Source organism: Phoca vitulina, unplaced genomic scaffold, assembly GCF_004348235.1.
Source record: "Phoca vitulina isolate PV1807 unplaced genomic scaffold, GSC_HSeal_1.0 scaffold5, whole genome shotgun sequence".
Taxonomy (NCBI): domain Eukaryota; kingdom Metazoa; phylum Chordata; class Mammalia; order Carnivora; family Phocidae; genus Phoca; species Phoca vitulina.
In genome coordinates, this window is record NW_022589708.1 from 70,698,580 (window position 1) to 70,721,061 (window position 22,482).

The 22,482-nt window shown below is 35.3% G+C and overlaps 1 protein-coding gene across 5 annotated transcripts in view; it reads left to right on the plus strand.

The window, feature by feature from the left end:
* KATNAL1 (katanin catalytic subunit A1 like 1) overlaps window positions 1-22,482 on the plus strand; it is a 79,021-nt gene that overhangs the window by 36,353 nt on the left and 20,186 nt on the right. For all 5 annotated transcript variants that reach the window (XM_032403259.1, XM_032403257.1, XM_032403256.1 and 2 more), the window contains exons 4-9: window positions 5,983-6,151; window positions 14,079-14,206; window positions 14,584-14,689; window positions 19,085-19,243; window positions 19,966-20,092; window positions 22,273-22,407. In XM_032403259.1, coding sequence (XP_032259150.1) covers window positions 5,983-6,151; window positions 14,079-14,206; window positions 14,584-14,689; window positions 19,085-19,243; window positions 19,966-20,092; window positions 22,273-22,407 — 824 coding nt within the window. The remainder of the gene's footprint in view (window positions 1-5,982; window positions 6,152-14,078; window positions 14,207-14,583; window positions 14,690-19,084; window positions 19,244-19,965; window positions 20,093-22,272; window positions 22,408-22,482) is intronic.

The window sequence follows — 22,482 nt, forward strand, 5'->3', positions numbered from 1 at the left end:
GACCAAACATTATGTAAAAGCATCTTAAAAATGACTTCTAAAATCTGCCACTTTTGTATGTGGGAAAAGATTTATAAGCTGGATCTATAAGCTTTAAGGAATAACTGAATTTTTGCATTTTTTAACTTGAATAAGTTGAATATTTTAAATATCAAAGTGAGCTTCTGAAGAGTACAAAAATTACCCTCGCGGATACAAAACAGCTCCTGTCAGCATGACCTATAGTATTCAATGTGTTTCTTGATTTGATTGATTTGTTTGTTAGGTAATAGGGAAGATTTAATGTGGCTTTTCATATTGTGTAGCATATGTCTTGTATTCATTAAGATTTCAGATATTTATTGAAAAAATTAATATTTTGAACAGACTCCTGAATATATCATCATAAAATATTTGTTTTTAATCTGATAGCAAACAACTAAAATTTCTAAAGTTCTTTTTTGGAACTAGAACTTATCATTAAAGGTTAACTTTTGTGAAGTCACTTGATTTATGAAGAAGATGTCACCGCAATTCAGTAGGGAAAGGTGGGTCTTGTCACTAAATGCTTCTGGGTTAATTGAATGTTTATGGGGGGGGAATCTTGACCCCTCCTAACTTATACTATATAGAAAAATTAACTTGAAATAGATCATTACTTAAAATGTAAAAGGTAGTAAGAATACACTTCCAGAAGAAAACATGGAAGGATGTTATCATGATCTTGGGGTAGCAAAGATTTATTAAACTGGACACTAAAGTATTAAAGACAAAAGACTGATAAATCAGAATTCTAAAACTATGAACTTCTTTTCATGAGGGGATACACCATTAAGAGAGTGAAAAGGCAAGCCATATACTAGGAGAGGATATTTGCAATAAATATATATCTGACAAAGGACTTGTATCTAGAATATATAAAGAATGACAGTCAATAAGAAAAAGTCAGACAGCTGATTGAAAAAAAAAAGTGTACTAAGGACTGGAATAAGTTACTCTGCAAAAGACCATGTTTACGTGGCCAATAAGTGTATTGTTGAAAAGGTGCCCAACATCCATAGTCATTCAGGAAAGGCAAAGTAAAACCACAATGAGATACCATTACACCCCACCAGAATGGCTAGGATGGAGCAACTGGTACTTTCATACATTGTGGATGCGAGTGTAGAATGGCATCACCACTTTGGAAAATTGTTTGGCTCTATTTACTAAAGCTAATGTTATATATATACCCTATGATCCAGCAATTCTATTCCTGGGTACATACTCCAAAGAAATGAATGCTTATGTTTACCATGAACATAATCCCCATATTCATAGAAGCTTTAATAATACCCTCAAATGGAAAACAGCTCAAGTGCTCATGAACAGTAGAATAGAGAAATTGTAATTATATTTATACAATAGAATACTACACAACATTGAAGAAAGATAAACTCATGCTACTTGGAGGAGCATGGATGAATTTCACAGGTAATGTTGAAAGAAAGAAACCAAGTACAAAGTATGTACTGTAGGATTCCATTTTTCTGAAACTGAGATAGGCAATACTAATCCATGATAATAAGGTCAGAATAGTGCTGACCTTACCGGCTGACATTGGCTAAGAGGAACCCTGAAAAAGCTTTCTGGGATAGCGGGGAATGTTCTATGTCTTCATCTACAGGTTGTTATATGGTATTAAAATTTATTGAGTTGTGTAATATATGTACATTTTACTGAACATATGTTATATCAATGAAAAATAGATTTACAAATTTTATGAAGTATTATCATCTCCACCGACAGAGGGAGAACGTGAGGCTTATAGATGTTAAGTGATAGGCTTATATAATCAGTAATTGGTGGACCTGGGAGTAAAAAGCCACCCAGGTTTTCGGATTCTAAGTCTAATGCTGACTTCAGATCACCATGCTGTTTTTCTGTGAAGTTAGGAATAGTGTTTGCAGTGTTTTTTTTTGTTTTTTGTTTTTTTTTTTAGATTTTATTTATTTATTTGACAGAGAGAGAGACAGCGAGAGCAGGAACACAAGCAGGGGGAGTGGGAGAGGGAGAAGCAGGCTCCCTGCTCAGCAGGGAGCCTGATGTGGGGCTCGATCCCAGGACCCTGGGATCATGACCTGAGTGGAAGGCAGACGCTTAACGACTGAGCCACCCAGGTGCCCCTGCAGTGTTTTTATGTCAATATAACATCCAGCACAGTTCCTATACTTATTAGGTAAATAATAACTTTACTGATTTGAAAAAATAGCAGTCATGTATTTGATGAGATGGACATTAAAATTCTTAATCTTTAATGTTTGATTTCAAATCATAGGTCCTCTCATTTCTGTTTAAGCTTTGTTTTTTGCCTCCTGATTTCTTAACAAACAATTTCTCTTGGACTCAGAAGTCTCATATATTGACTCCAAGTTCTTATAGCAAAAGTATCATTATGAACTAATTGGAACTTATGTTTCTTATCTTTTTATTAGATAGGGAAAGAGATGTTTCATTGTTTATTTCTGGAGTTATAGGTTATAGATTAATATAATAGCAAAATAAGATTATTTTGCTTTCTTTTCCAGAAGTTAACTTTAAGCAATCTGGCTTATGTTCTTGGGCATATCTAGGACTTGTTCTAAATTACTTATTCTTATACCAGAATTCTAACAATGTATGAACAAAAAAATTAGAATAATCATTAAGCAGAATGCTAGAAGAAATAGAGCTCAATAGTTAGGAATCTTAAGAAGGAGCCTGTATAACAATTGGAGAAAATTGTGTTAGTATCTTAGACCCTGTTTCTTAATATGGTGTGGAATGAAGGACCTCTTTGAAAGAGGTCTTTTTCCCTTTGAGTTCTGGAACCACAGAAGAGTGGTGCTATAATACAGACATAAGACAGTTTTCTCTCTGTTGCCTGATGTTTTATGGAGATTTGCCAGGCAGTAATCTAGTAGGTCAACTAAGGATGTGAACTCTGAGCCCATGTCACTAGGACATGTGTATTTCTGGAACATGCCAAAAACTTTGTAGCAACTCTATAATTTCACTTTTTGGGTGCTCAGATCTTTTACTTAGTGTTGTTGTAGTACAATCACATTTAAAGTTTTATTAACTACTGAGTAGATAATGTGAATAATTAAAATTTATGTAAGGTATAAGGAGTCACAATACAGTAGCTTCTATGTACCCACCAAGGAGTTTAAGATAAAGAACTGTACTATTACCTTTGAACACCCCCTATGAGATCCTCTGCATTCTGTCCTCCTCCCCTTTCAGAGTAAGACACTGTCCTGAACTTGGGATTTATTGTTCCCTTGCTTCCCTTTACTTTTAGTACATATATTTGTGTCCCCAAACGGTATCCTATGTTGCCTACTGTATGTGTCCTTTGAACTTACTTTTTCACTCAACATAAGGATCCTGAGATTCATCTATTGTTGTTGCATGTAGTTATAATTCATGTTCACATGTATATTGTATCCATTATGTGAATATATAATAATTTATGTATCTGTTCTGATACTGGACATTGGGTTGTTTTCAGGTGTTTGCTATTACAAGCAGTGCTGATAAGAACATTTACATATAATATTGATAGTTAATATGGCTTAGAAAGAAGAAATCCTGGATTTTGGAGGAGATTAGGCTTATTTGCATATGATAGAAAAAGGCCTATTTCTTCCCATTCCTAGAGGGGAACAGAGGAGAACTGAGCATAGTGTAGACCACCCAGTCTTTGGTCTGCACATCTACCAGCAGTTCTCTACATTTGGAATACTGGGAGCTAGTACAGTGTCGTCTTCTCTTTGACGATCAGGGCAGAGGTTGATGATGCTTTGTAACCCTACTGACGTCTCTCTTTCAAAAGAGGCCAGTAAAAGAAGCCTTGAGACTTATTTTTTACCCAGCTTGGAAGCTGTCACTGAGTCCTTAAATTGAAGCATGACATTGTGCAGTGACGTGCTAATGGACGAAGTACAGAGCAGAATCAAGGATGTCCTTTGGGAAGCTGACAGAGTCTGTTACAAATGTAATGTCAACCTGCAGTGAGATGGAACTGAAGACTCACAGACACAGGCACACTTTCTGGGAGATATGTGACTTGCCACCAGGCACATCTGGCTTCCCGAGTGGTTTCATTCAGACCATTTATGAGCCTATCAGAATATTGAGTGGCAGGACAAGGTCAGCAGCCGCAAGCACTTGGAATGCAGCCTGTGTAAGAGCTTTGAAATAATTCTTCTCCCAGCACAGCTTTCCTGAGCCGAATGCGTGTGCAAAATGGACTACACAGGACTCCAAAGCGACTGTTAAATAGCAAGCCAAAGTGGGGAAAGCACAAGCTGAGAAGGCAGAAGTGTTTCAGGATTTCTACCATTCAGCCCTAAGCAGTGAGGCCTAGCGGGGCAAACCCAGCAGCTGATGAGCAGCCTGGCATGCAGCTGGAAGGGACAGGCTTGCTGTTGGGGAGCAAAAAGCTTCAGGCCGGCTGTGCGTCTAAAAAGCAGACCCACAATGACGGACTATTTGAATAGCCGGTGCAGCTGCTAACAGAAGGGCAAACTTGACGCGTGTTCTCTGTGGAGGAGATTGTTGCTCTCATTTTATTGTCTTTGGCCTTACCCGTGGGTCTGATTCAGGAAAGACATTTATGCATGCACAAATGTATAAAAATAAAAGTAAAGTTCTGCTCTACTACTTTCCACTCCATCAAAATAGAACAAAAGTTCAGTCAAAAAATAGTGGTTGCAATGAAATAGTAGGAATAGAGCATGTAACATTTTTAGTTTTGTTTTTTTTAATCAGTCTCATCACATGTTTATTTTATTGGCAGATACTTAAGAGACTAATCATGCACTAGAACTAATACCACAATAATATCTTTATATTTGAAAATGCCTTGTAGCCATTGTACTATACACTATTTTCTGTGATTTCCTTTTCTGTGATTTCTTTCACAAGATTGCTTATTCATCTTTGTCTCCTCCCAGAGCCTAGCAAACTAGTGGCCATATACCTCCTAATAGGTGGTCAAATACTTGTTTAGCTGGACTGAACTCCAAGGATTCCGATGTCAGCATGTTATAACCTAATAGACAGACATCCAGTTTTCACCAGCTTCACTTATCCTTAGCAGTTTCATGTAGTGGTCTAATTCCAACAGTCTGATGATGCTCTATTAGACCTGCAATATGTCAACAGTCTTTCACCTTTGTTGCCTCGAGTTTGCATTCTTCCTGGCTTTTCATCTTATTTTCCTGTTTTGCTGGATTCCAAGTTATATACTTGTTTAGCTAACATCCTTCACCATACATAGTTATCGAAGTTCTTAATTCACATGTGGGAGCCTATGTAATTTGAATGTTCCTGTGATTACTTTTGACACTGTCAGAACATGAATAACATTTTCACACATAAATTAATTTGTATATAAAAAGATTTCATTGTTTAGCCTACTAATATGATGACTGAAATGTTGGATTTTCCAGTAAGGAAGCAGAGGAAATCATTTTGATTGTCAATAAATTAATCAACTATGCAGATAGACATATTTTGAATCCTCTCCTTTCAGCTTTTAATGCTTTTGTAAAAATTGAAGTGTAATTGACAATATTATATTAGTTTCATATGCTTTGGTTTTTTTTTTTTTAAGTTACTTAGTTTTGGCTTAGGACAGTAATGAATAAAGTAATTGGCTTTCCATTACACTATTATTAGATGGAAATAGTCTGTATTGCCCTCTATTGGTGATTAGTTATTTTTGACAAAATAGTTGCTGTTATACATATTTATTTGTGTTTAAAAATTGTGTCAACTGGTATGTTTTACAGAAAAGCACTTTTTTTTTTCCTTAAGAAAAACACTTTTAGAAACTGACCTAATAGTTATAGCCGTGAATTGGCAAAAGGGGAACAACTGAGATTTGGGGCTTCTTGATTTAATAGTTTTATTGACTAAAGTAGTTTGAAATATTTTTGCCTTTGATTAATTTTCATTTTAATTTTTTCTTGTCAGAGCTCCACCTCAGATAAGGCGTCCCAATCGAGAAGTAAGACCTCTGAGGAAAGAAATGCCAGGAATAGGAGGCCGGGGACCTGTAGGCCGAGCACATCCTATATCCAAGGGTGAAAAACCCTCTACAAGTAGAGACAAGGATTATAGAGCAAGAGGAAGAGATGATAAGGCAAGACTCTCTTTGTAACTCATTCCCTTGAAGCCCATGACTTTTGGTGCATATTATATATATATTTTTTGGCTTTTCAGGGTACCCCGGTTTTGACATGGAAGAGATTAAAAAACAGTCTGATTATAAAACCTAAACAGTCTTTGCATTTTGAAGGCCATTCTGCAATGCTAATAACCTCAGAAGTATATTTAAAAAAACATACACACAGATCTTTAGTAAAATGGATCTTGGAAGAAATATTCAAAATAAAGTTTTAAAACTTAAAATATATTTTAACAACTATTCTATATTAAAATGAGCAATAAATGAAAACTGTTGTAGGGGAAAGACTTATTAGAAGGATGTGGATTTTTTTCTCTTAATTAGAGAATTTTCCTTGGTTGGGGTTCACTGTGTACATTTACTTTATCTGGGAAATTGATGGGTGAATGAACATAGTACTAGGTGGAAATTCTGTCCTGCCCTTAAAATGGACTTTAGATAATGTTACAGAGGAGGGAGCAGGCCAGGGTGATCCAACCCATCTTTTAGCCTTAATTTTAGGGAAAAGACAAAATTAGATTTTTAGTGATAGCATTTTCCATTTCCATTGTGAGATCATACATGAATGATGATGATTATTGAATTGCCACCAAGAAGTTTTAAATTTTCCTAGCTAGGGGTTCAGGATATGTCCTCATGTTGATGCCATGATATTTATAATGAAAATATAATTTATCACTAATAGCAAGTTGTTATCCTTCAAAATTAGATGCTGTGTTTGAATATTTTTACCATGTATAATTTCAGTCAGTAGATCAGGACTCTGCACAGACCACCTTCCCAAGCCTTGTGCATATTTAATCTGTGGTAGAATAAAACTGGTGTTTTTTGAGTATTTCTATTCATGAGATAGATTCAAAGATAGATTCTACTTGTTTTTGTAATTTGTCAGAGCTATTATACCATAAAACAGTGATTCCGTCTCTGATACTTGTTGGGATTCGTGAGGGGGCACTAATTAATGAATGAATTAATCATTCCTGCTGGTGAAATTGAACTGGTTTTCTGCCATTATCAAAAACCACCTGAATGGATACTTAAAAATCTCTGTCTTATGTGTCATCTTTGTTTCCTCCCTTGTTCTTCATTTTTGTCAGCTAACCTTGGTTTGCATTTTAGAGCATAAAGTAGGGGCTGAAGTTCAACCCTCACTCTGCTAGTAGCTTTTAGGTAAACTTTTAGAACTGGGTGGGGAACTTTTAGTCTTTACCTTAATTTCACATAACACAAGAGAATAATCTTGGTCATGGTTTATTGGATGCTTCCCTGCTAGGCACCATTCAGAGTGATTAGACAGTAATTCAGGAAACAATCCCATGAAGTAGGTAGTCATCTTATAAATGAAGAAACTGAGGTAGAGAGCTGAAGTACCTAACCCAAGGTCAGAGAGTAAGGAATGGGGCTTGGAATGGAATTTGTGAAGTCACAGATCTTTTTCCTCTTTATTTTAGGATTTTTTCATATTATGTAGTTATCCCTACCAAACTAGATTAAAAATATGGATTGGATTTGAAAGGAGTCCCAGAACAATTAAATAAATGTTGATTTTTAAATGTGATTCGTAAGCAAAGAACAAAGCAATGAGGCAGCATTTGTTGAATGTCAGATTTTTCTGGAGATTGCAAATTGTCTCTTAAAAAGTTCCAAATAATTTTCTAAATCTTATTCTTTCATTGACATGTAAGTTTACTCAAATGTCACTGGAAAGTAAGCCCTTTATTTAAAAAAAAAAACAAAACCCTACAGTTGTTTGAAGATCAAAGATGTTTTCTGAGTCACTCTGGACACAAAAGGGACTACAATTTAGAAAAACAAACTCATGCAAAGTTTATTAGAATTTGAAAAGTGTACTTGGTTCAGTTATTATTATTGTAAGCACTGAAATGCCCATTAGAATACTAGTGTCCTTAAAATTTACTGAAGGCTGTGATAGGGTTTGAGGGAGTTTAGGTGAAACTGACAGATATCCACAGCCTTTGAATGCTAATTTGAAAATGAGTACCTTGTATTGGAAGGCTCCTCAGAGATATTGTGGTCCCCAGTGTTATGTTTTGAAAATTAGTTTTGTGTACTGCAACCAGCTTAAAAAAAAAAAGGAGAACAGACTAGAAAATTCAGAATGCTTTAGTGATAGTAAGGACACTGTTATTTTGAGAAAAAAAATATTTAGTTATATGAATATATATAAAAACTTAATCATGTAATTATATATTAGTATATAGTAGCTCATGATCTCAAATGAATTTATTATTTTGTGTCATGGTCAAAAGTTTGAAAGCTGCTGCTGTACTCCAACCACTTAACTTTATAGATGTAAAAAAAAAAAGTAAGGACAAGAGAAATTACATATCTCGCCCAAGATTCTTACTGTCTTTGGATTTTTTAGTTTAGTGTTGCCCAAACTGTGTTATGGGGCAACTAATAATAATTGCAGGAGCAGTTGTTACTCGTCCTTGAGTACACTTAACCTGTACTAGCCCCTTTTTGAAGTTTTATATGTATATTGGCTTATTTAATTTCTATAAATTCCTGTGACCTCAGCATTATTTTCCATGTTCTACATATGAAGAAATTGAGGCACCAGAGTCACACCTGCAAGTAGATGGGGGAACTAGGAGCTGAATTCTTTAACACCTGAGCTTTTTTTTTTTTTTTAAGATTTTATTTATTTATTTGACAGAGACATAGAGAGAGAGGGAACACAAGCAGGGGGAGTGGGAGAGGGAGAAGCAGGCTTCCCGCTGAGCAGGGAGCCCGATGTGGGGCTCGATCCCAGGACCCTGGGACCGTGACCTGAGCAGAAGGCAGACGCTTAACGACTGAGCCACCCAGGTGCCCCTAACACCTGAGCTTTTAATCAGTATGCTATATAGCCTCTTATTTGAAAATGCTTAGCATCTTATTTTAATGTATCATCAATACCTGTTTCTTGTAAGAGTTCCAGTTCATTTTCTGGGAGTGATTAAATCTTCTTTTCCTCTTTTTTTTTTTTCTTAAACTGTTGACGGGCTTCAAGTTGGGTCCAAGCTTAAAAATACTGTTTTTCAATAAGTAACAATCACTTTGTATAGTGATCTGTTGTTCAGCCCTTACCGTTTTTCTCTCCCTGAGGTCCACAGAGTCATCATAAAGCAGGTTCATTACCTTGTTTACTTAACACACCTTTATTATGTGCGTACTTTGTGTTTGTCATACTTGCAGGTACTGGGAATAGAGACTTTAATAAAATGTGACTCCTGGCTGCACGTTGATTATTTTCTTATTGATGAGAGGGAGTGAGATGAATCAATTAGCCTTGACAGCTATATTTTTCAGTCTTATTTGAATGTACCTGAGAAAATTTGATGTATTACTATTTAACTATTTAAGCCTAGAGTCAGTATAGAAATACACACAGAAATAACAAATGCATTTTTTTAATTGAAAAAGGATGGTTTAAAATTAAATATTAAGTAGCAGAGGAAATGTTTTTGTATTATAACCAAAAATAAAGTTAATTCATAAAACTCTGATTCTCAAGTATTTTTAAAACTATGACTTTATGGTTAATTAACTCTTAGCGAAATGAGCAGTGCTTCCATTATGATCTCATGATTAAAGCTATGTATATATGTTTTTAAATAGAATTCAGATTGAAGTATGATAAATTATGTTAATAGAATTGATTTAAAGTTATTAAACTTAAAGGAATTCATTTCATTGAATTACATGTAACAAATGGCCCTTTCTGAATACTTTCCTTCTCATCACTGAGTAAGTCTAGGGATGTCTGATGTGGAGAGATGTTGTAAACTGGATTGAGAACTGTTGATAAGTGATTATACAAATGAACAGTGAGTTCAGAAAAACTTTTCTTTTTCTTTTGAATAAAAGGATACTGTCATATGGGGTACTATTTGGTGAACAATGATCATCTGACTAGCAGTGTATTGGTAAATGTTCAATAACTAGTTTTCTGAAAAAAGTGTATATATACACATTCACACGTTTGTTATAAATCTGACTGATATAAAGGATGTCATAATTTAAAAATAAATATATGGTGCTCTTTATTGTAAATTCTGTAGAGCGAATGGACTCTCACAGAATGCCTTTGCTGACTTTTGCTCAGCTCTTATATCTGTAGCCAACCTATGGTTGCAGTTAACAATTGAATAAAGATGTAGTTCTGACATGAATGTTGGTTGGTATTTTTTTTTTTTTTTCATTAATGAGTCAGATGAAAGTAAAACAATAGAAATGCATGTTGGTAGTTCACTCATTCATCAATTATTTGAGCAACTTTCGTGAAGCAGTTAATAGTTTTCAAATACTGGAAAAATATTTCCTTAATTTTTGTACTATTTACAATGTAACAGCTACAGAAATGGCATACTTTTAAGTATCCTCAGCATTATTAACATCTTCCCCATTATTTTCTTAAGTCTAGACCATTAACAAAACAATAAATCAAGCCCTGATTTGTAGCATCAGCTGATTTCTGTGATATAAATACTTCTATGACCCATTTCAAGCTACCAACATGATGTCGCTCAGCTCAGAATTGAGATGAGCTTGGACATCCCTGTGACTGTGGGCCAGTGGTTTTTTTATTACTAATTAGTAATTCTGATGTTGGGTAGCTCACAGCCTAATAAGAGCAATGATCCCTTTGGTAGACAGAACTCATTGTTAGAAAATTGTTTTGCTGATCTGAAATTTATATCTTTTCTTACTTTCTATGGGTCCTGGTTCTTTCTTTTGGAATAATATAGAGGAAATAGAGGTAAATAGGTCAGTTGGTCATGTGGCTCCATTAGTGTTTTCTTCTTCAGCTTAAATGTCTCTAGTGTCCCTGATCCTCCTCTAGATGATGTGGTTTTTGAATCTTTCATTGCCTTGGATATTCTTCTCTGGGTGCAATTCACTTGTCACTTGAAATGCAAGACCCAGAGCTAGTAACTGACCATCTTTCACTTAATCTGCCAATGTGAGAAGACATGCAATAAAATGTAAAAACCATCATTTGTGCTTTAGGCCAACGTGTGTCATTAATTGACTTTATATAATACTGGGTTAGTCACTAATTTTAGCCTCATTTTTTTCACATAGAATGATTAGCCAATACTAATGAAAGATCATTATCAAACCTTTCCTTGATAAGGGTAATTTAGATGTTAGTAAAAAGATGCTAAAATATTTGCTTTAATGAGGAAAATGGTCTGTCAGACTTCATGCTACATATCAAATTCTTGCTAATGTTGACCCTTGTCAATTAATGTGAAAATCTAAGCAAAGATTTCTAAGATCATTTCAGTGTTACTGCAGCTATTATTATTATTATTATAAACTGTTCAGGTGGTATCTTGGGTGAGGTTATCTTTATTGCTTGAAATAAAGTCTCTTTTAAGTGTTATAGTTAATCTAGCTCATTAACTGAAACCACAATTACTTATATTTGATATCCCTATTCCAGTTTATCAGAGTATTTGTTATGAAGGATAATGGTCACCCATTTTGTTGATTTCCCAATGTCACCAAATTATTTATTTTTAGTTTATCTAAATTTGTTTTTTAATAACCTCACCATTTTGACTTGGAAGAGTTCCTAGAATCTTTTTTGGAGTACTTAGGTTGTATCCAAATCTCATCTCTACCTTTGATAAACTTTGGATTCTAGGGCAAGTCATTTTATTGGCTTACACCCACATTTTCTCTTCTGTGAAGAAAGGCTTGACCTTGAGTACTATAACACAGGCTCTTCTTTCTCTGCTTCTATTTCTCCCTCTACCCCATCCGTTTTCCACACAGTAGGCAGAAGGGTCATTTAAAAATATAAATCAGATCCTGTCATTCCCCTATTTAACACATTTCAAAAATTTCCCGATGCATTTAGAGTAAAATCCAAACTCCTCCCTGTAGCCTATAGGGGCCTAGTTGAGCTGGCCTCTGCCTGTCTCTCCAATCTGTTTTATTTGTTCAGTACCTCTTAGCCATACAGACCACTTAGTTTTTTTTCATAGCATTTCACAGTTTGATTATATGTGTTTTTGTTTTGTTCACTTGTTACTTGTTTCCCCTACTAGACTAGATGCTCAATGAGGGCAGATAGCGTATTTTCATTCACTGATAAAACCTAATGCACAATGAAATGTATTAGACAGATACTCACATGGTTATTCTTAAATCCTCTGATTCTTACTACTTAGAGATAGGTGTACAGCTTTTTCTTTCCCTTGGCAGTGTTTATCATGTCTTCCCTACCACTTGGGCATTCATATTAAAATGGATGTCTACTTATATTTTTTAATAATAATTTTTTGGTAAGTTGAAATTACAATGCCATATCATGGCATATTAAGTCCCAGATATATTGGTTTCTGTTGCATTCTTTAGTTGATTTATTTTTAGAAGAGTTTTTAAAATGATTGCAGAGAATTTCCAGTGATTTGTTTGAATGTGACTTTGTAGCCTTGTCCTCCCTGTATTATAAAGTGTGATTCTAGGCTGAGCTTATTTTAAATTTGTAGATATTATGTTTGTTGTGTTAGGTATGCCAGAAATGTACTCTTTTTGATAGTGTCACTATTGGTATCTATCATCTGAAATACAAGAATCTTTCTGAAAATTTAGCTTAATATTGTCACTGTGCTACCCAGAAACAGTAAATTACTCATTTTTTGGGTCAAGTCACCAAGACTACTGTTTGGTCATTTACCTAGTGGCTTAATGAACTCAAGCATTTGCCCAAGGGGAGCCATTTAGTCCCCTGTCAGCACTTAGGATCAAGCCTATGGTTAATTTCAGATGACGTGTGGTAGGAGAGGTTCATTCTTTTCTCTCTTCAGATTTAAGCTTAGGAAATTCACGCATTTTTTTGACCACTTTCCCTTTCATTTTTGTATTAGACAGTAACTGTGGGGCTGAAGCTCTAGGGAGGTATTTGGCTCTGTCTCCTGAAGTAGTTCCAGTGGTTGAACTATCTCTAGCAACTGAGCACATTTCATTTAAAGCTCTTCAAAGCTGAGTAAACCAGAGTATGTAATTCTTTTTTTAAGCCACCATATTGTTAAATAAAGAATTTGGGGTAAAGTATACTGCTTTAGTGGTCTTAATAATACTATTTAAAAAGGTCCTTTTACCATTATCATTGCAGTGACTTTGTGATGTGGTCCAAGGACTTTACTGGGAAGAAACCTGAATCCTGGGAGATGCTTAGAGTAACAGGGAAAAGGCTTTGTAAGATGCAGTTCAGAGTCCCAAGGGTTTCCTCATCTGCAGCCTCTTTCTCGGCTTTGGAGGATTCATAGTTTGTAAAGGTCTTAAGCTTTAAGCTGACTTAGTTAGGCATGAGGTGGTCTGATGTTGTGCAGAGGGCATAGGTTTGAGAAGTCAGGAAGAGCTGCATAAAAATCTCTACTCTGACATTTAATAATTATGAACTTGATTAAGGTACTTCACCTGAGTCCCAGTTCCTTATTTGTAAAACAATACCTACCTTATTGTGAGTATTAAATGAGATAATATATGTGAGATTTATTGTCATATAGTAGGTTCTCAGTACATTAATGTTGTTTCTTCCTCTGCATTAATATTCTGTATATTCTTTGGTGGTGGTGGGAATTCCCTGCATCCACAAATTCAGAAGTATCTAGCAAGGATCATTTTAGTCTTACTTGAAACTGTACCCCCAAGGATGTAAATGTGAAGAAGTGTGTAATAAAGTTGGCCAATTCATCTGTTTCTGATGAAATAAACGGGAGGATGGCATTTGGGTAATCAGAAAACTCTATCTTAAAATAATGAAAAATTACTTAAAATGATTACATTATAATATTTTGAAAGCTCAATGATGTTAAAGTTATCTTGTTATTGACCAGTACTTTTTTATACCTGTCTACAGGGAAGGAAGAATATGCAAGATGGGGCAAGTGATGGTGAAATTCCTAAATTTGATGGTGCCGGGTATGATAAGGATCTAGTGGAAGCGCTTGAGAGAGACATTGTGTCCAGGAATCCTAGCATTCATTGGTAAGTCTTTTAAGTTCTTGAATTAAAGCAGCAGAGAAAACAAGTTATTGGTTGGCCTTGTGTGAATCTTTTCTTATTATCTATGACTGTGATTTCATCATAATAAATGGATGTGTAAAATTGACAGGACAGTTCTTCTTTCAAAATCTAACCAAGACATTTTACATGTTAACTTGATGTTGACATAAATGACAAAGGTTGTTAAGTGAATAACATATCCTAATTAATAACTGCAGTATGTTTTCACTGATCATTTTATGCAGTATTAATTAAAATAGTGTTCTTAATATAATTTCATAAATAAAAAATTTAAAAAATTAGTATTGACCGTATCTGGTATCCGTGAATAAACATGAAACTTTGCTGCTCTTGCAAAGGGATGACATAGCAGATCTGGAAGAAGCTAAGAAGTTGCTAAGGGAAGCTGTTGTCCTTCCAATGTGGATGCCTGACTTTTTCAAAGGGATTAGAAGGCCATGGAAGGTGAGCATTTATTAAAATAAAATAGGTATAAAAATGATGCTTGTGTGATCATGAATGACAGCATTGTGGTTTTTTTTATGTGTTTGTTAACTAAGTTAGTAAAGATTGGAGGAGGTTTTTGTACATCCTAAATACCTGGATTTGAATTTGTAGTTGAGATGTGTTGTCTCTCAGAGGAACAGAGTGTTGAAACTACAGTCTTTAGTTAAGTCACTCCCCTCAGGTTTGCCGGGTTAGAGATTAGCTTTAAGAATTTTCTAGATGTCTGTTTCTGTAAATAAGTTAAGAAGGAAATTAAATAGTAGATAGTCTTATAGAATAAGTATTTGATCAAATAAACCTTTCTAAAAGTTGGCATATTTCTCACTAATTAATTGCTTTGATCACTTCATTTAGGCTTGATATTATTCTCAGACATGCCTTCCACTTAAGAGTAAAAAGCCTGCTTAGGACTAGTTCCTAAATCCATTGTTTTTATTTTAGCATATTAAAAAGCCCTTCTAACAATGGCTGCCTGGAACTTTTTTTTTTGGTCTTAGTCATAGGCAGAGGCTTCCTTTAATCTGATTGGTGGAGTGAAATAAAACCATGATTTTACTTTGCCCTTCTGAATTAGCTAGGAAGGCTGTTTCCCTTCTCAGTATCTCTTCCTCTTTTGACACGCCTAAAAGTAAAGAGGAGGAGAGATTTTATATTTACACAAATAGCTTGGAATATTCATGGCATTTTGATTGTCTTCTACAACTTAAAAACTTTTATAGACTGGTATAGATTTACCTAATTTTGGTAACATATTACCATACATTCCCTCTTTATTTTAACTTTTAAAACAGTATTTAAAAGAGAGAGAAAAAAAGTCTTAAAATAGGTATTTAAAGGAGTTTTAAGACAGTGAGCTTGGTAGGTATAACCTACCTCTATCATGATGAGCCCTGTAAGTCTTTACCAGGAAGGTGGTTTGCACATGTAGAAAGATCACCTTGGTCAGCAGTGTGAAGGATGGACTGGAGATGGGCATAGGTGGATATAGGTGAGGAATCTGATGAAGGAGGCTGTTGTAATAGTCGAGCTGAACAATGAGAACCTGAAAAAAGACATTTGTTATTTGACTAGTAGAAATGGGTGGATTTGTGACAGATGTTTAAAATGTAAATGATAACATTATGACTGAGTGTTTATAGGGTGAGGGACAAGTTGTATGACTCCCAAATTCCAGGCTTGAAGGAGTGTGCAATTACTTCTGACACCAGCAACCCCAAATTGGACCAAACCTTACAGGTTGAAGGCACTTTTCCATGGGACTGTCCTCATTTCAGATGCCAAATGCAAACTTGGGCATCCCCAGGTCACCCTAACTACTGGTCAGCTGGCTATAAATTTGGGGGTTCTTACTACCCTCTTAGGTTTGGTAATTTTCTAGAATGACTCACAGAACTTAAGAAAATACTGTACTTAAAATTACAGTTTTATCCTAACAAAAGGAGGCAAATCAGAGCCAGCCAAAGGAAAAAATGCACAGGGCAAGATCTGTAAGGATGCTGAAAGTGAAGCGTCTGTTGTTTTCTGCCCATAGAATCAGAATGCTTTGCCCTCCTAGCGCATGGATGTGTGACAATACATAGAGTATTGCCAACAGGGAAGCTCACTCAAGCTTCAGTGTCCAGGGTTTTTATTGGGGTTTCATTACATAGTCATGGTTGATTGAATCACTGCCCATGTGTCTCAGTCTCCAGTCTCCTTTCTTTCTCTAGGTCTAGTTGATATCATATGACTCAAGGTCCAGCCCTCTAATCCCATGGTTGGTTTTTCTGGCAAGGCCAGCCACCATCTTGAATCATCTCATTAGCATAAACTATATAGGGGCCCACCATGAGTCACCTCAGCATAAAATCTCACGGTTCAAATGAACAACAAAAACACTCCTGTTACTTTGGTAATTCCAAGGATTTATAGTCTGCTTCCTAGGAACTGGGGAAAAAGACCAGCCAAATTCTTTATTAAACAGGGTGCACACTGTAAACTGATACTGGAAATTGAGAAGATGAGCAGGTTTAAATAGAAACAAAATATGTTTAGGTAAATACTCAGCAAGTAATTGGAAATAGAGGTCTGGAGCTTAGGATAGAGTTTGAATTTAAATTAAAATTGTAATAATATAGGTGTGGATGAGATTGTTCAAGGAGGTCTATAAAGGAAAAAGAGCAAGAAGCTTGGAATTGCTTTGAGAATGTAGAGGGCAGGGGAGGAGGAAACCTGGAAGGCACTGAAGAGAGTCATGAGTAGGAGGAGCAGCAGGGGAGAACAGTGTCTTAGAACCTAGGGCAAAAGCATTTCAGGAAGAAGGGAATGAACATAGGTATCAGCACCATCAGAGGTCAGGGAGAAGGAAAGAAGATGTAAGTTGAAAAGTGACCATTGGATTAGTAAATTAGGTCATTTTAGTGAATTAGTGGAGACAGAAGTGAGATTGTAGCTCATAAAAAATAGTAAGTATGAACCGTTTCTTTAAGAAGGTTGGCTGAGAAGGGAGGAAGTGGATAGTATCTAGAGGATTTGTAGGGTCAAGCGAAGGATTTTTTTTTTAAACAGGACAGATTTAAGTATGTTTATATACTGAGGGAAGGAGCCAATACAGAAGGAGAGAGGAAATAGAGGAGATAATTGAAAGAGTAATGTCACGAGGAGCTGAAATTTATAAATACTGTGTGATTTTATCTATGTACAGATGCTAATGTTGGAAATTAACTCATATTAGAGGTGCCCACATGAAAGACATTACAAGAACTGAGAGGGCCTTCAAAGGGGACATTAGAGAAAGAATGAATTTTGCTATAGCTGTGCTTATACCATTAGTTGTTTTTACAGTTTTCAAAATATCCATCTCATTCACAGTTATAAGCTCCTTGGAAAGCAAAAAAAATTTTATAAAAGTAGTGTTTCAAATCCTCTTTCTGGGTGTCAGAATTCTATAGCTAGTGTTAACCTTAAAAATAAAGCTGTCAGTTATTTTATCAGCAAAAAATGGGTTTATTTGGGAATAGCAGAGAATTGCAATTTGGGACACGCAAGCTATGGCAGAACCATAGGCAAGTCTCAAGAACAAAGGAGAAGAACACTTCTTTATAGAGAAAAGGGGAAATTGGGAGGGCTGTAATAAAGAAAAAGTCTATTGGAATAAAGTGTGAGGTTAAAGTATAGTGGTTTTTCATTGGCTGGGTTTTGACACTGTGTCATTGGTTTTGACACTCTCTCATTGTTGCCAGGGCAGGAGAAAAACCTTTCTTCCTCCTGCTGGGGTGGTGAAGTAGCTAATGTAGAATAGACTTGCAAGGCTGGTCTCTTCCAGTTGGGTCTGCAATTGACTAAGAGTTGTAGGGCATGAGAGCTCCCCCTTCTGGCCTCGCAGCTCTATTTTAAAGGAGTTTTCCTTTCATTAATTTTCACACTAGAAAAGGGTTTAGACAGTTTCTGAATTTGTGAAACTTTATGTGTGCATAGTTTTCAAAGTTTAAATCCCCAGAAGCTTATTAAACTAAATTAATAAATGGGACAGAATTCTTTTAAAGATCACCAACTAATATACAAAAAAAAAAAAAATGTAGTATTAACTTTGTATTTGAACTCCCACTGGAAGAAGAAAATACTGAGTATTTGAATATCCAGTAGTCTTCAACACTAGAGGATTGGTGTTTCTTGAATAACTTTTACTCCTTATTGACTTATTTTTACAGAAGAGTTTTTTTGTTTTCAAAGTGAGAAGTAACTAAAATTTAGTTTTTAGTCTATATTTAGTGGCTCTTTCATCAGTAACACTATTTTATATAAACTATTAATTGTGTAGCCCATTAAGCTGATAAAATGCTAGCTAAATTGATTACGCTTGAATTGCCACTGGATTTTTAATTACTTTAGTAACTAATAAGTGGATTTCTACTTTTGATTAAAAACTGTGTATTATGTGTTGTGGAAGACAGGTTTTGTCCCTTAGGAGGGTAAGGGATATATAGTTCTACTAGATGTGGTAGAAAATGTCTTACTTTCATTATGTTTAAGCAGAGCAGTCACTCTTAAGCCATGCTCAAAACTGTACATATTTATCTTCTTCCAGGTTTAAGAAAATTGGGTAGGTTCTTTCTCAACGTATTAGAAGATTTCTTATTGTCTGGGCCTTTTGTTAGCCCATCTCTAAGTACCTCTGATTTGAGATGTTTTGTGAAATCAGTCATTTTTTTAAATATATGAAATGATACTATGTCAAATACACCGTGATTTTGCTGTGACAGTTGAGTTTATCTTTTGATGGGAAAATTTTTATGTACATCAATAGCTGATGATATTTTATAAGAATGCATTTTATATCTGATAAAACATTTAATACAGCTTTTGAAATTTCAGGGTGTACTGATGGTTGGACCCCCAGGCACTGGTAAGACTATGCTAGCTAAAGCTGTTGCCACTGAATGTGGCACAACATTCTTCAACGTTTCCTCTTCTACACTGACATCTAAATATAGAGGTGAATCTGAGAAGTTAGTCCGTCTGTTGTTTGAAATGGTAAGTGATGATATATGCAGATTTCAAAGTACTGTTTGTGTAGGCAGATGATACCCCTTTTATATCCATTCACTTAGGGATCTGTTTTTAAAAGGGCAAATGGAGTTGTAGTTGAACAGTTCATCCTGACACATGAGTAAGGTATGGGGTGGTGGGTTTTGTGGAGTAGTTGATGTGTCTTCAGTGTTTCTTCCTCTCTGAGGTAAGGGAAGGCCCTTTGGCATCCTATCCAGTGAGGGTGGAAGACACTTTGGAAATGTGTGTGGTGTGATATTTCTGGATTTCTAATGAGCTGGTTGAGCAGAGTATATTTTAGTATATGTTTTAAAAATTAGAAATCAATCTATCATTAAAGTTTGTTCTTTTTTTGTAAGGGACTTGCAGTAGCTATTTAAGAATATATATTGGAAGATAGAGATGGATGATTTATCTTTAAAAAGATTTATATTATGGAAATTTTCAAACAAAAAAGTAGAAATAATAGTACTATGAATCCCCATGTATCTGTCACCCACCTTCACCAACCATCTTTTATTTTTAGAAATTTCCATTTTCTGATGTAAATGATTTAATCTCTGTCAGTAGCCAAATGGTGGCAATAAAGCAGTGAGAAATTTCTGCTCTTTTTTTAACCATTGTTTTAGGAGGAGGAAATGGCATTAAAAAATTCAGATTGTTTTATGAGCTCATTGAATGGTTTCTTTAAAATGTTTTTTACAAAGGCTAGATTTTATGCGCCCACCACGATCTTCATCGATGAGATAGATTCTATCTGTAGTCGAAGAGGAACCTCTGATGAACATGAGGCAAGTCGCAGAGTCAAGTCTGAACTACTCATTCAGATGGATGGTAATTGATATTTAATTACTGTCCCCAAACTGTTATATTTCCTTTTTGAATTTTGGGTAGATTCATGTTGTGGAAATGCTCAGTGAATGGACTCGAAGGCAGCCTGAATTTATTTGTAATCGTTTGTTCATCCACCCACTTGTTCAGTTTGTTCATGCACTCAGATAGCATTTACCGCATATGTGTTATGAATCACATGCCATTTCAGGTTCTGAGGTTACAAAGAAAAGGAATGTCATGGCCGGTAAGGACTTTACTAGGACTGCAGAGCTTCCAGAGATGTGGTCCGGGGCCCCAGGGATCTTTAAGGCCCTCTTAAAAGGTCTGCGAAGGCTAAACCATTTTCATGATAATATCAAGACGTTATTTGCCCTTTTTCGCTCTCATTCTCTCACGAGAATACAGTGGAGTGTTTCAGAGGCTGCAAGACATTTGGGATGTCATCATAGATGGAAAGCAGCAGCAGATAAGAGAACCCAGCTGTTCTCTGTTGAGTCACACGTTAAAGAGATTTACAAAAATGTAGGAAAACGCCACTCTTCTTACTAAATTTTTTTTGGTTTTGAAAATCACAGTTATTTTTCATAAAATGTTATATATATTAACAAATACTAGATTTATTGTTACTTTAAAATGAATTAATATTTTAAAAAATTCTCAATTTTAATTTCTAATGGTAAATATTGATAGATGTATTCCACACACACAAAAGCTCTTTGGAGCTCAGTAATTTTTAAGAGTATAGACAACATATCATGAAACCAAAAAGTAGAACCACTGATCTAGTTGGGAAGCAGGGAACTTAACAATACATTTTAAATTGTGTGGTAGAACTAAACTCTGGGTGTGGTGAAGACGCAGTAGGAGAGGTACCACCCAGACTGAGGGAGTCATGGAAGGGAACAGCCAAGTTGGGCTTTGAAGCTTTGGTAGAAGTTATTCAAAGAAATGGCAATGAAGGAAGAGAGTGATGGGCCAGAGCTGCCTTCAGAGGTTTATTATTCTGGTAGTTGTGTGGCAAATGTAAAATGTGTTAAAAAAAAATATCCAGAATGTGTTGTTTCAAAACAGCTATGGTTCTACAGCAACTGTGGATACTTACTGAATACTTACAGTGTGTGTTATATAGTGCCAGGCACTGTAAGGATGCATAAAACAGTGTAGTATATGAATCCCTGCCCTCCCTGAGTTTATCATTTTAATTCCTGCTAAAGTATATTTTGGGGGAGGCATCCAGAGGAGAAATACATTAGATGTTTTAAAAATATCACTGAATATAAATTTAGTCAGCTGAATTTCATCAAGGGGTGTTTGTGACTACTGTTGGGGATTATTAGTTGCATAGCTTGATTCTTTGTGATAATGATTGAAACAGGAGTTTGGTAATAATTTATTAAGAAAATACCATATTGAACTGGGTTGCTTTAAATTCACTACTTTGTTATGCCAGGCCACAACTAGAAACTCTTAGTAATAAAGTTTGTGAGTTTTGTTTTGTTTGTTTGTTTGTGTTTGTTTGTTTTTTACTGCACATTTTCCAAAGTTTCCATTGTGTAACCTGAAACTTTTTATTCTAAAACTTTAATTCTGAAAAAGTAGACTCAAGGTATATATGTTTGGTTTGGTATAAAAAGAAATGATATTTTCAGTAGTGATGATTATTAGGTTCATTCTCAGATTTTTTGTTTATTTTTTCGAAGTCGCTTAGAAGTTTGAAGGATAAAATTATTGCAGTATATCCTGCCATATTATGATTGCTTGCTAGTACATTAGCAAATGTGAACCTTCTTCTGTTCTTCCTTCTTGAGAAAATAAATTAGACTAACAACTAAAATAAAAATTTTTTGAGGGACTTCATGATTTAAAAAAGGAATAAAACAGTGTAATCTCCCATGCCTTTTCTTTTCAGAGCAACTATACACTCATTTTCTTATAAAAAAAAATGGTTTTTCTTACTGGATTAGAATCCTGTAATAGATTATATGAATTCTATTGCCTCCTTGTTTTATAGTTACCTGTTGGTGTGTCTGGTTCTGCCACCATACAGAGGTCAGAAGGACTGCATTATTTCCGTCATTGAGCCTATGACAAAACCTCTAGCTGATGCTTAGAAACGTTAGTTGAATGAGAGAATAAAGGACTTTAAGGAAAATGCCTTCTTTTCCCCTAATTGTGTATAGGAGTTGGAGGAGCTTTAGAGAATGATGATCCTTCCAAGATGGTTATGGTATTGGCTGCTACTAATTTCCCATGGGACATTGATGAAGCTTTGAGAAGGAGATTAGAAAAAAGGATATATATACCTCTCCCAACAGGTATGATGCCTTCCTTTTACTATATTTTTCTTTTTTTTTCTTCCTGTTACGTTTTTCTATTTCTTTAAGTCTTTA